Source organism: Salvelinus namaycush, unplaced genomic scaffold, assembly GCF_016432855.1.
Source record: "Salvelinus namaycush isolate Seneca unplaced genomic scaffold, SaNama_1.0 Scaffold850, whole genome shotgun sequence".
NCBI classification, from domain to species: domain Eukaryota; kingdom Metazoa; phylum Chordata; class Actinopteri; order Salmoniformes; family Salmonidae; genus Salvelinus; species Salvelinus namaycush.
The window spans coordinates 4,498-16,750 of record NW_024061587.1 but is presented as its reverse complement, the minus strand read 5'-3'; the positions used below and the strand labels follow the sequence as shown (position 1 = coordinate 16,750).

The following is a 12,253-nucleotide window of genomic DNA, read 5'->3' as shown; positions in this document are numbered from 1 at the left end:
ATTTTAAAGCTCATAACTTTATGAACCAACTTAACCCTACTAGCCAACTATAATCAATCAGATCACTCATGGGCGCATCATAAACAAGCGTATTGAGGAAGTGACTACTGCATTGGTTGAATAGTTATTGTCTGTTTATAGCATGGGGGGGGGGGGGGGGGTCAAGGGATATAAAACCCAAACCCAACATTACACACACCACATCAGGGTCACCTGAAATTAGTATAACAAGCACACAAAAATGACTTATGAGGAGGTGAGTCTGGCTAACTGAATGCTTTACATCCATGCAGGTCTGAGCAGATTATTTTTGTAAGTGAGCATTGCCTCCAGAGCTAGAAATGTGGGTTTACTATATCTGGTTGTTCTGATTCTTGAGTTAACCAGCAGAAAAATATAATTTTTAATTTAAAGTAAAAAAAATTATGTAAAGTAAGGTTACTTTAGAAAATGTAAATCTATTGAAATGAAACGGTAATATTCAATTGGTTAGTTTATTGTAATGGTGTTGACAGAATAAATACTGTTTTAAATCCCTGTATTAATATATATTTTTTTTAATCTGTACAATGTGTAACCTTTATTTAATTGGCAAGTCAGTTAAGAAGAAATTCTTATTTACAATGACAGCCTACTCCGGCCAAACCCGGACGACACTGGGCCAATTGTGCGCCGCCCTATGGGACTCCCAATCACGGCCGGATGTGATACAGCCTGGATTATTACAGCCAAAGAACCACTTAGATTCTGACCATGGCTAAAAAAAAGAGCTATTTCGTAACAACAGCATAGAGCAATGCATGTTTGATTGAATAGCATCCTCAGATGGGTGAATTGGTTACGGATGCCTGATCACAGATCCATGTACTACTTACCGTAAGAGAGGAAGTGAAAAATGTCTGCTCTCCTCTCTATTTCCTGTCTATTTGTGTTATATCTCTACAGAGAGGAAAGACATACACAGATGTCCTCTCCTTTATACTGCTGGGCTTCCCCTTTCCTACCTCTTTTCACTGCACTTGTCCACACACCAATTAAAAGCAATTAAGCCACAAAAACATTTTATATTGAAACAACATCATTATCCATTATCTTGTCAAAGAGCTACAATGGACGGTGACGTGATTTCAGGACGTCAAGCTGTGAGGTGTAAAGTAAAAGTACATCAATCGATATACAACAAAATATATAACTTTCACCAGCAAAACATGCTTTCTATCTGTTTCTTAACCTGTTTTTGAACCTGATTTGTAACCTGTTTTTCAACCTGATTTTCAACCTGTTTTTCAGGGTTCATTTGAGGACGGGGGTATTTTCTATGGCTTTGATAACTACTCAGATTTTCTGGAGAGTTCTAACAGTAGCAGTGATACTGAGTACACCTGTACTGATGGAGCAGGTCTCCAGCTGTTTCATACTGTGTTCCAACCCCTGGTCTACAGCCTGGTGTTCTTCCTGGGGCTGACAGGTACACACACACACACACACACACACACACACACACACACACACACACTGGTGTTCCTACTGGATCTTCCAATAGTCCAGGTATAACACTACCTAATAGCAGTCTATATGTGTATTACCTTATGGTTTATATTCCACCAGGTAACAGTCTATATGTGTATTACCTTATGGTTTATATTCCACCAGGTAACAGTCTAAATGTGTATTATCTTATGGTTTATATTCCACCTAATAACAGTCTTTATGTGTATTACCTTATGGTTTATATTCCACCTAATAACAGTCTATATGTGTATTATCTTATGGTTTATATTCCACCAGGTAACAGTCTATATGTGTATTACCTTATGGTTTATATTCCACCAGGTAACAGTCTATATGTGTATTATCTTGTGGTTTATATTCCACCAGGTAACAGTCTTTATGTGTATTACCTTATGATTTATATTCCACCAGGTAACAGTCTATATGTGTATTACCTTATGGTTTATATTCCACCAGGTAACAGTCTTTATGTGTATTACCTTATGATTTATATTCCACCAGGTAACAGTCTATATGTGTATTACCTTATGGTTTATATTCCACCAGGTAACAGTCTATATGTGTATTATCTTATGATTTATATTCCACCAGGTAACAGTCTATATGTGTATTGTCTTATGGTTTATATTCCACCAGGTAACAGTCTTCATGTGTATTATCTTCCGGTCCCACCAGGTAACGGGCTGATGTTAACGGTGCTGCTGAAACGCCGTGGCCTCCTGAGGATCACAGAGATCTATCTGTTACACCTGGGCCTGGCTGATCTGATGCTGCTAGCCACCTTCCCCTTCGCACTGGCACAGGTGTCCTTGGGGGTGGTGCTCGGAGACGTCCTGTGTAAGCTGATTGGGCTGTTGAACCGACTCAACTTCCTTTGTGGGAGTCTCCTCCTGGCATGTATCGGCTTCGACCGTTACCTGGCCATCGTGCATGCCATCACCAGCCTCCAGAGCCGACGCCCCAGGAACGTACACCTCACCTGTCTGGCACTGTGGCTCATTTGTCTGGCCCTGTCTGTCCCCAATGCTGTGTTCCTGTCTGTAGGGGAGAGTCCCATAGACCCGACTCAGCTCTCATGCTTCTTCCACAGTCACGGTCTCCATGCAAACAACTGGGATCTGACGGTGGGTCCCCATCAAACGGCTCAGCACTTCATTTCGCTGATCCAGTTATTTTGTTGGCTTGTGTGACCTGGATGGAGCACAAGCTGGTGAAACCAATCTCCTGCATAGCATGGAGTTTCTCAGCCAGAGACAGGGAGTTAGACCTGGATGGAGTTTCTCAGCCAGAGACAGGGATTTAGACCTTGATGGAATCTCTCAGCCAGAGACAGGGAGTTAGACCTTGATGGAGTCTCTCAGCCAGAGACAGGGATTTAGACCTTGATGGAATCTCTCAGCCAGAGACAGGGAGTTAGACCTGGATGGAGTCTCTCAGCCAGAGACAGGGAGTTAGACCTGGATGGAGTCTCTCAGCCAGAGACAGGGATTTAGACCTGGATGGAGTCTCTCAGCCAGAGACAGGGAGTTAGACCTGGATGGAGTCTCTCAGCCAGAGACAGGGATTTAGACCTGGATGGAGTCTCTCAGCCAGAGACAGGGATTTAGACCTGGATGGAGTCTCTCAGCCAGAGACAGGGAGTTAGACCTGGATGGAGTCTCTCAGCCAGAGACAGGGAGTTAGACCTGGATGGAATCTCTCAGCCAGAGACAGGGATTTAGACCTGGATGGAGTCTCTCAGCCAGAGACAGGGAGTTAGACCTGGATGGAGTCTCTCAGCCAGAGACAGGGATTTAGACTTAGCCAGTAGATGTTTTCAAATAACCACGTACGCAGACATTTGCTGGTGTGTGTCCCAAATGGCACTCTATTCCCTATTGGTCAAAAGTGTATATAGGGAATAGGGTGCCATTTAGGATGGATCCCTGGTGTCTCAATCTAGTGGGAATAAACCAAGGGATGTATTTGTACCTCTGTTCCAGGAGAGGCTCCTGACCCACGTGCTGTGTTTCTTCCTGCCTCTCGGGGTCATGACCTACTGCTACGCCGCTGTGGCGGTCACCCTGCACCATAGCCAGAGAGGTCAGCGCAGCCTGGAGAAAGAGGGAGCCATCAGGCTGGCTGCACTAGTCACTGCTGTGTTCTGCCTGTGCTGGCTACCCTACAACATCACCATGCTGGTGTGAACTCATTCATTCATTCATTCATTCATTCATTTAATTTATTTGATGATCCCCCAAAAATTTTATGTAGTCAAGAACATGCAGACTATACTGTTTTGTTTTTAAATTAACAATAAATAAATATATATATATATATATATATATAGATAGATAGATATATAATATAGATAATAAATAAATATATATAATATAGATAATAAATAAATATATATATATATATATATAGATAGATAGATATATAATATAGATAATAAATATATATAGATAGATATATAATATAGATAATAAATAAATATATATATAGATATAGAATATAGATATATAATATAGATAATAAATAAATATATATATAGATATATAATATAGATAATAAATATATATATATATATAGATAGATATATAATATAGATAATACATATATATATATAGATAGATAGATATATAATATAGATAATAAATATATATAGATAGATATATAATATAGATAATAAATATATAAATATATATAGATAGATATATAATATAGATAATAAATAAATATATATATATATATATAGATATATAATATAGATAATAAATATATATATATAGATAGATATATAATATAGATAATAAATAAATATATATATAGATATAGAATATAGATATATAATATAGATAATAAATAAATATATATATAGATATATAATATAGATAATAAATATATATATATAGATAGATAGATATATAATATAGATAATAAATAAATATATATATAGATATAGATAGATAGATATATAATATAGATAATAAATATATATATATAGATATAGAATATAGATAATAAATATATATATATAGATAGATAGATATATAATATAGATAATAAATAAATATATATATAGATATAGAATATAGATAATAAATAAATATATAGATAGATATATATATAATATAGATAATAAATAAATATATAGATAGATAGATAATATAGATAATAAATAAATATATATATAGATAGATAGATATATAATATAGATAATAAATAAATATATATATAGATAGATAGATATATAATAATAATAAATATATATATATAGATAGATAGATATATAATATAGATAATAAATAAATATATAGATAGATAGATAATATAGATAATAAATAAATATATATATAGATAGATAGATATATAATATAGATAATAAATAAATATATAGATAGATATAGAATATAGATAATAAATAAATATATATAGAATATAGATAATAAATATATATATATATAGATAGATATAGAATATAGATAATAAATATATATATAGAATATAGATATATATATATAGATAGATAGATATAGATAATAAATACATATATATAGTGCACTACATGGTCCCCTATTCCCTATATAGTGCACTACTCTTGACCAGAACCCTGGGCCCTATAATACAATACAAAGTACATAGAACTATATAGTGGCCCAGGTCAAAGAAGTGCATTATAAACTCTATGGAACAGGTGCCATAGACTTCTCTCCACTGTGACGTTTAGGTGAGGACCCTGGTGGATCGAGGGTTGGACTCTGGTTTGAGCTGCCAGTCCCGGACTAGTTTGGATAAGGCCTTGGTGGTGACAGAGAGCCTGGGGTACACGCACTGCTGCCTCAACCCACTGCTGTACGCCTTCACTGGGGTACGGTTTCGGCAGGATCTCCTGAGACTGCTGGCCCACTGAGGCTTTGGCAAAGGGGGTGTACTCAGAGGGGAGTAGGGCGTCAGCGTCATTCTCTAAAGGACTCACCGCCACAACCGCTAAAATCCTCATGTTGACCAACATATTTTACTGTAACACACTCAGGTGAAAGGTGTCTTAGACGTAGTTTCTTTAAAGGGATACTGATGGTTAAATCTGATCTTTGAATTAATTATGAGTAAAATTATTAGATTTTCAGCTTACAAATTGATTTCACTGTTACAACTAAGAGCTGGGGGGGTTTACTGTTAGAGCTTGTGAATCATTAATCAACCTACTGTATGTCTAACCTCTCTTTATGGGGTTGTGACAACCCACAAGCACCTGCTTGTGCAAGCCTTGTGTATATACGGAATCTTCCACGATTGCATGCAATAACCCAATGTGCGACAAACGCTTGTGCTTATAAATATCTATTTGTGACCCAGATAGCGTATAAACGTCTATTTGTGTCCCAGATAGCGTTTAAACGTCTATTTGTGTCCCAGATAGCGTATAAACGTCTATTTGTGTCCCAGATAGCGTATAAACGTCTATTTGTGTCCCAGATAGCGTTTAAACCTCTATTTGTGTCCCAGATAGCGTATAAACGTCTATTTGTGTCCCAGATAGCGTATAAACGTCTATTTGTGTCCCAGATAGTTTTCTGTAAGTGTGAAAGTGTAATATTGTTCTTTAGTCAATAGGCCTGGATTGCCAATTACTTGACTGTATGTGAAATGTATTGATTTTTTTTTATATACAAATAAAATATGATTGAGTGCTTGGTAATGTTGTTCACACCAGACAATCTTTATCCTCCTACCACTCATCAGATCAGTGACTACTTTGTATAACGTATAAACTACTGTGTCTAAAGTATATACTACTGTGTCTAAAGTATAAACTACTGTGTCTAGAAGTATAAACTACTGTGTCTAGAAGTATAAACTACTGTGTCTAAAGTATAAACTACTGTGTCTAAAGTATAAACTACTGTGTCTAGAAGTATAAACTACTGTGTCTAAAGTATAAACTACTGTGTCTAGAAGTATAAACTTGTCACGTTCGTCGTCCTCCTCATCTGAGGAGGAGTAGTAAGAAGGATCGGAGGACCAATGCGCAGCGTGATATGAATACATCGTTACTTTTAATAACGAAGAACACTGAATAAACTTACAAAACAATAAACGGACAAACGAACGAAAACGCAACAGTCCCGTCTGGTGACATACACAAAGACATAGAAACAGGAACAATCACCCACACCCACAATACAAAACAGGCTACCTAAATATGGTTCCCAATCAGAGACAACGACTAACACCTGCATCTGATTGAGAACCATATCAGGCCAAACACATAGAAATAGACAAACTAGACATACAACATAGAATGCCCACTCAGATCACACCCTGACCAAACAAAACATAGAAACATACAAAGCAAACTATGGACAGGGCTTGACAAAACTACTGTGTGTAAAAGTATAAACTACTGTGTCTACAAGTATAAACTACTGTGTCTAAAATATAAACTCATGTGTCTAGAAGTATAAACTACCGTGTCTAGAAGTATAAACTACTGTGTCTAGAAGTATAAACTACTGTGTCTAGAAGTATAAACTACTGTGTCTAGAAGTATAAACTACTGTGTCTAGAAGTATAAACTACTGTGTCTAAAAGTATAAACTACTGTGTCTACAAGTATAAACTACTGTGTCTAAAAGTATAAACTACTGTGTCTAGAAGTATAAACTACCGTGTCTAGAAGTATAAACTACTGTGTCTAGAAGTATAAACTACTGTGTCTAGAAGTATAAACTACTGTGTCTAGAAGTATAAACTACTGTGTCTAAAAGTATAAACTACTGTGTCTACAAGTATAAACTACTGTGTCTAAAAGTATAAACTACTGTGTCTAGAAGTATAAACTACTGTGTCTAAAAGTATAAACTACTGTGTCTAGGAGTATAAATTACTGTGTCTAAAAGTCTAAAATACTGTGTCTAAAAGTATAAACTACTGTGTCTAGGAGTATAAACTACTGTGTCTAAAAGTATAAAATACTGTGTCTAAAAGTATAAACTACTGTGTCTAAAGTATAAACTACTGTGTCTAGGAGTATAAACTACTGTGTCTAGAAGAATAAACTACTGTGTCTAAAGTATAAAATACTGTGTCTAAAAGTATAAACTACTGTGTCTAAAAGTATAAACTACTGTGTCTAGAAGTATAAACTACTGTGTCTAGAAGTATAAACTACTGTGTCTAGAAGTATAAATTACTGTGTCTAGAAGTATAAATTACTGTGTCTAGAGTATAAACTACTGTGTCTAGAAGAATAAACTACTGTGTCTAAAGTATAAAATACTGTGTCTAAAAGTATAAACTACTGTGTCTAAAGTATAAACTACTGTGTCTAGGAGTATAAACTACTGTGTCTAGAAGTATAAAATACTGTGTCTAAAAGTATAAACTACTGTGTCTAGAAGTATAAACGACTGTGTCTAGAAGTATAAATTACTGTGTCTAGAAGTATAAACTACTGTGTCTAGAGTATAAACTACTGTGTCTAGAAGAATAAACTACTGTGTCTAAAGTATAAAATACTGTGTCTAAAAGTATAAACTACTGTGTCTAAAGTATAAACTACTGTGTCTAGGAGTATAAACTACTGTGTCTAGAAGTATAAAATACTGTGTCTAAAAGTATTTACTACTGTGTCTAGAAGTATAAACTACTGTGTCTAGAAGTATAAACTACTGTGTCTAGAAGTATAAACTACTGTGTCTAAAGTATAAACTACTGTGTCTAGAAGTATAAACTACTGTGTCTAGAAGTATAAACTACTGTGTCTAGAAGTATAAACTACTGTGTCTAGAAGTATAAACTACTGTGTCTAGAGTATAAACTACTGTGTCTAGAAGTATAAACTACTGTGTCTAGAAGTATAAACTACTGTGTCTAGAGTATAAACTACTGTGTCTAGAAGAATAAACTACTGTGTCTAAAGTATAAAATACTGTGTCTAAAAGTATAAACTACTGTGTCTAAAGTATAAACTACTGTGTCTAGGAGTATAAACTACTGTGTCTAGAAGTATAAAATACTGTGTCTAAAAGTATAAACTACTGTGTCTAGAAGTATAAACTACTGTGTCTAGAAGTATAAACTACTGTGTCTAGGAGTATAAACTACTGTGTCTAGAAGTATAAACTACTGTGTCTAGAAGTATAAACTACTGTGTCTAGAAGTATAAACTACTGTGTCTAAAAGTATAAACTACTGTGTCTAAAATATAAACTACAGTGTCTAAAGTATAAACTACTGTGTCTAAAGTATATACTACTGTGTCTAAAGTATATACTACTGTGTCTAAAGTATATACTACTGTGTCTAAAGTATATACTACTGTGTGTCACGTCTGCTCCCGCTCTTCCCTTTCCCTGGCGCTTGAGGGCGCCAGATTACCCTGCATCACACGCTCCTGCCATCATCACTCACACCTGCCCTCCCTCGTCACTCGCTTCAGCGTTATTGGACTCACCTGGACTCACCTGGACTCGCCTGGATTCACCTGGACTCACCTGGATTCACCTGGACTCACCTGGACTCACCTAACACCTGTTATTTCCTCCCCTATATTTGTCAGTTCCCCAGCTCTGTTCCCCGCTGCTGCATTGTATTGTTTTAGTCTTTTGAATTTGTTTCTGACGCTGTTCCTGTCTCGTCTTTGTCCGTTAAATTTAAATGTTTTACTCCCCGTACCTGCTTCGTCTCGCCAGCGTCATTCCACGTGACACTGTGTCTAAAATATAAACTACTGTGTCGAAGTATAAAATACTGTGTCAAGAAATATAAATTACTGTGTCGAGAGAATAAGCTACTGTGTCTAAAGTATAAAATACTGTGTCTAAAGTATAAACTACTGTGTCTGGAAGTATAAACTACTGTGTCTAGGAGTATAAACTACTGTGTCTAGAAGTATAAACTACTGTGTCTAGGAGTATAAACTACTGTGTCTAGAAGTATAAACTACTGTGTCTAGAGTATAAACTACTGTGTCTAAAAGTATAAACTACTGTGTCTAGAAGTATAAACTACTGTGTCTAAAAGTATAAACTACTGTGTCTAGAAGTATAAACTACTGTGTCTAGAAGTATAAACTACTGTGTCTAAAATATAAACTACTGTGTCGAAGTATAAAATACTGTGTCAAGAAATATAAACTACTGTGTCTATAAGTATATATCTACTGTGTCTGGATGTATAAAATACTGTGTCTAGAAGTATAAACTCCTGTGTCTAGAAGTATAAACTACTGTGTCTAAAGTATCAACCACTGTGTCTAAAGTATAAACTACTGTGTCTAGAAGTATATATTACTGTCTAGAAGTATAAACTACTGTGTCTAGAAGAATAAACTACAGTGTCTAGAAGTATAAATTCCTTTTTCTAGAAGTATAAACTACTCTGTCTAGAAGTATAAACTTCTGTGTCCAAAAATGATGCAGAAAAATTAATCCATGCTTTTGTTACTTCTAGGTTAGACTACTGCAATGCTCTACTTACCGGCTACCCGGATAAAGCACTAAATAAACTTCAGTAAACACGGCTGCTAGAATCCTGACTAGAACCAACATTTTTTATCATATTACTCCAGTGCTAGCCTCTCTACACTGGCTTCCTGTTAAGGCAAGGGCTGATTTCAAGGTTTTACTGCTAACCTACAAAGCATTACATGGGCTTGCTCCTACCTATCTTTCCGATTTGGTCCTGCCGTACATACCTACACGTACGCTACGGTCACAAGACGCAGTCCTCCTAATTGTCCCTAGAATTTCTAAGCAAACAGCTGGAGGCAGGGCTTTCTCCTATAGATCTCCATTTTTATGGAATGGTCTGCCTACCCATGTGAGAGACGCAGACTCGGTCTCAACCTTTAAGTCTTTACTGAAGACTCATCTCTTCAGTGTCTGATTGATATGATTCATATGCTTGAGTGTAGTCTGTCCCAGGAGTGTGAAGGTGAACGGAAAGGCTCTGGAGCAACGAACCGCCCTTGCTGTCTCTGCCTGGCCGGTTCCCCTCTCTCCACTGGGATTCTCTGCCTCTAACCCTATTACAGGGGCTGAGTCACTGGCTTACTGGTGCTCTTTCATGCCGTCCCTAGGAGGGGTGCGTCACTTAAGTGGGTTGAGTGACTGACGTGATCTTCCTGTCTGGGTTGGCCCCCCCCCTTGGGTTGTGCCGTGGCGGAGATCTTTGTGGGCTATACTCGGCCTTGTCTCAGGATGGTAAGTTGGTGGTTGAAGATATCCCTCTAGTGGTGTGGGGGCTGTGCTTTGGCAAAGTGGGTGGGGTTATATACTTCCTGTTTGGCCCTGTCCGGGGGTATCATCGGATGGGGCCACAGTGTCTCCTGACCCCTCCTGTCTCAGCCTCCAGTATTTATGCTGCAGTAGTTTATGTGTCGGGGGGCTAGGGTCAGTCTGTTATATCTGGAGTACTTCTCCTGTCTTATCCGGTGTCCTGTGTGAATTTAAGTATGCTCTCTCTAATTCTCTCTTTCTTTCTCTCTCTCGGAGGACCTGAGCCCTTGGACCATGCCTCAGGACTACCTGGCATGATGACTCCTTGCTGTCCCCAGTCCACCTGGCCATGCTGCTGCTCCAGTTTCAACTGTTCTTCCTGCGGCTATGGAACCCTGACCTGTTCACCGGACGTGCTACCTGTCCCAGACCTGCTGTTTTCAACTCTCTAGAGACAGCAGGAGCGGTAGAGATACTCTCAATGATCGGCTATGAAAAGCCAACTGACATTTACTCCTGAGGTGCTGACTTGCTGCACCCACGACAACTACTGTGATTATTATTATTTCACCATGCTGGTCATTTATGAACATTTGAAGATCTTGGCCATGTTCTGTTATAATCTCCACCCGGCACAGCCAGAAGAGGCCTGGCCACCCCTCATAGCCTGGTTCCTCTCTAGGTTTCTTCCTAGGTTTTGGCCTTTCTAGGGAGTTTTCCCTAGCCACCGTGCTTCTACACCTATATTGCTTGCTGTTTGGGGTTTTAGGCTGCGTTTCTGTACAGCACTTTGAGATATCAGCTGATGTACGAAGGGCTATATAAATAAATTTGATTTGATTTTGTGTCTCAAGTGTAAACTACTGTGTCTAGAAGTATAAACTACTGTGTCTAGAAGTATAAACTACTGTGTATAGAAGTATATTACTACTGTGCCTAGAAGTATAAACTACTGTGTCTAGAAGTATAAACTACTGTGTCTAGAATATAAACTACTGTGTCTAGAATTATAAACTACTGTGTCAATAATTATGAACTACTGTGTCCAGAGCTATAAAATACCATTGTCAAGAAGTATAAACTACTGTGTCTAAAGTATAAACAACTGTGTCTAGAAGTATAAACTACTTTGTGTAAAAGTATAAACTACTGTGTCAATATGTATAAACTATTGGGTCGAAAAGTATAAACTACTGTGTCTAGAGTATAAACGACTGTGTCTGAATTATAAACTACTGTGTCAAGTATAAACTTATGTGTCTAAAGTATAACCTACTCTGTCTAAAAGTAAAAACTATTGTGTCTATAAGTATATAACTACTGTGTCTGGAAGTATAAAATACTGTGTCTAGAAGTATAAACTACTGTGTCTAGAAGTATATTACTACTGTGTCTAGAAGTATAAACTACTGTGTCTAGAAGAATAAACTACTGTGTCTAGAGTATAAACTACTGTGTCTAGAAGAATAAACTACTGTGTCTAAAGTATAAACTACTGTGTCTAGAGTATAAACTACTGTGTCTAGAAGTATAAA

At 36.9% G+C, this 12,253-nt stretch overlaps 1 protein-coding gene across 1 annotated transcript; it reads left to right on the top strand.

The window, feature by feature from the left end:
• Positions 1-241: 241 nt before the first annotated feature.
• On the top strand, positions 242-6,051 carry LOC120043061 (C-X-C chemokine receptor type 5). The gene is made up of 5 exons (XM_038987783.1): positions 242-256; positions 1,291-1,468; positions 2,188-2,636; positions 3,495-3,692; positions 5,225-6,051. Exons 1-5 carry the CDS (start codon positions 242-244, stop codon positions 5,405-5,407), a joined length of 1,023 nt encoding a protein of 340 aa, XP_038843711.1. The 3' UTR covers positions 5,408-6,051.
• The last annotated feature ends 6,202 nt before the right edge of the window (positions 6,052-12,253 follow it).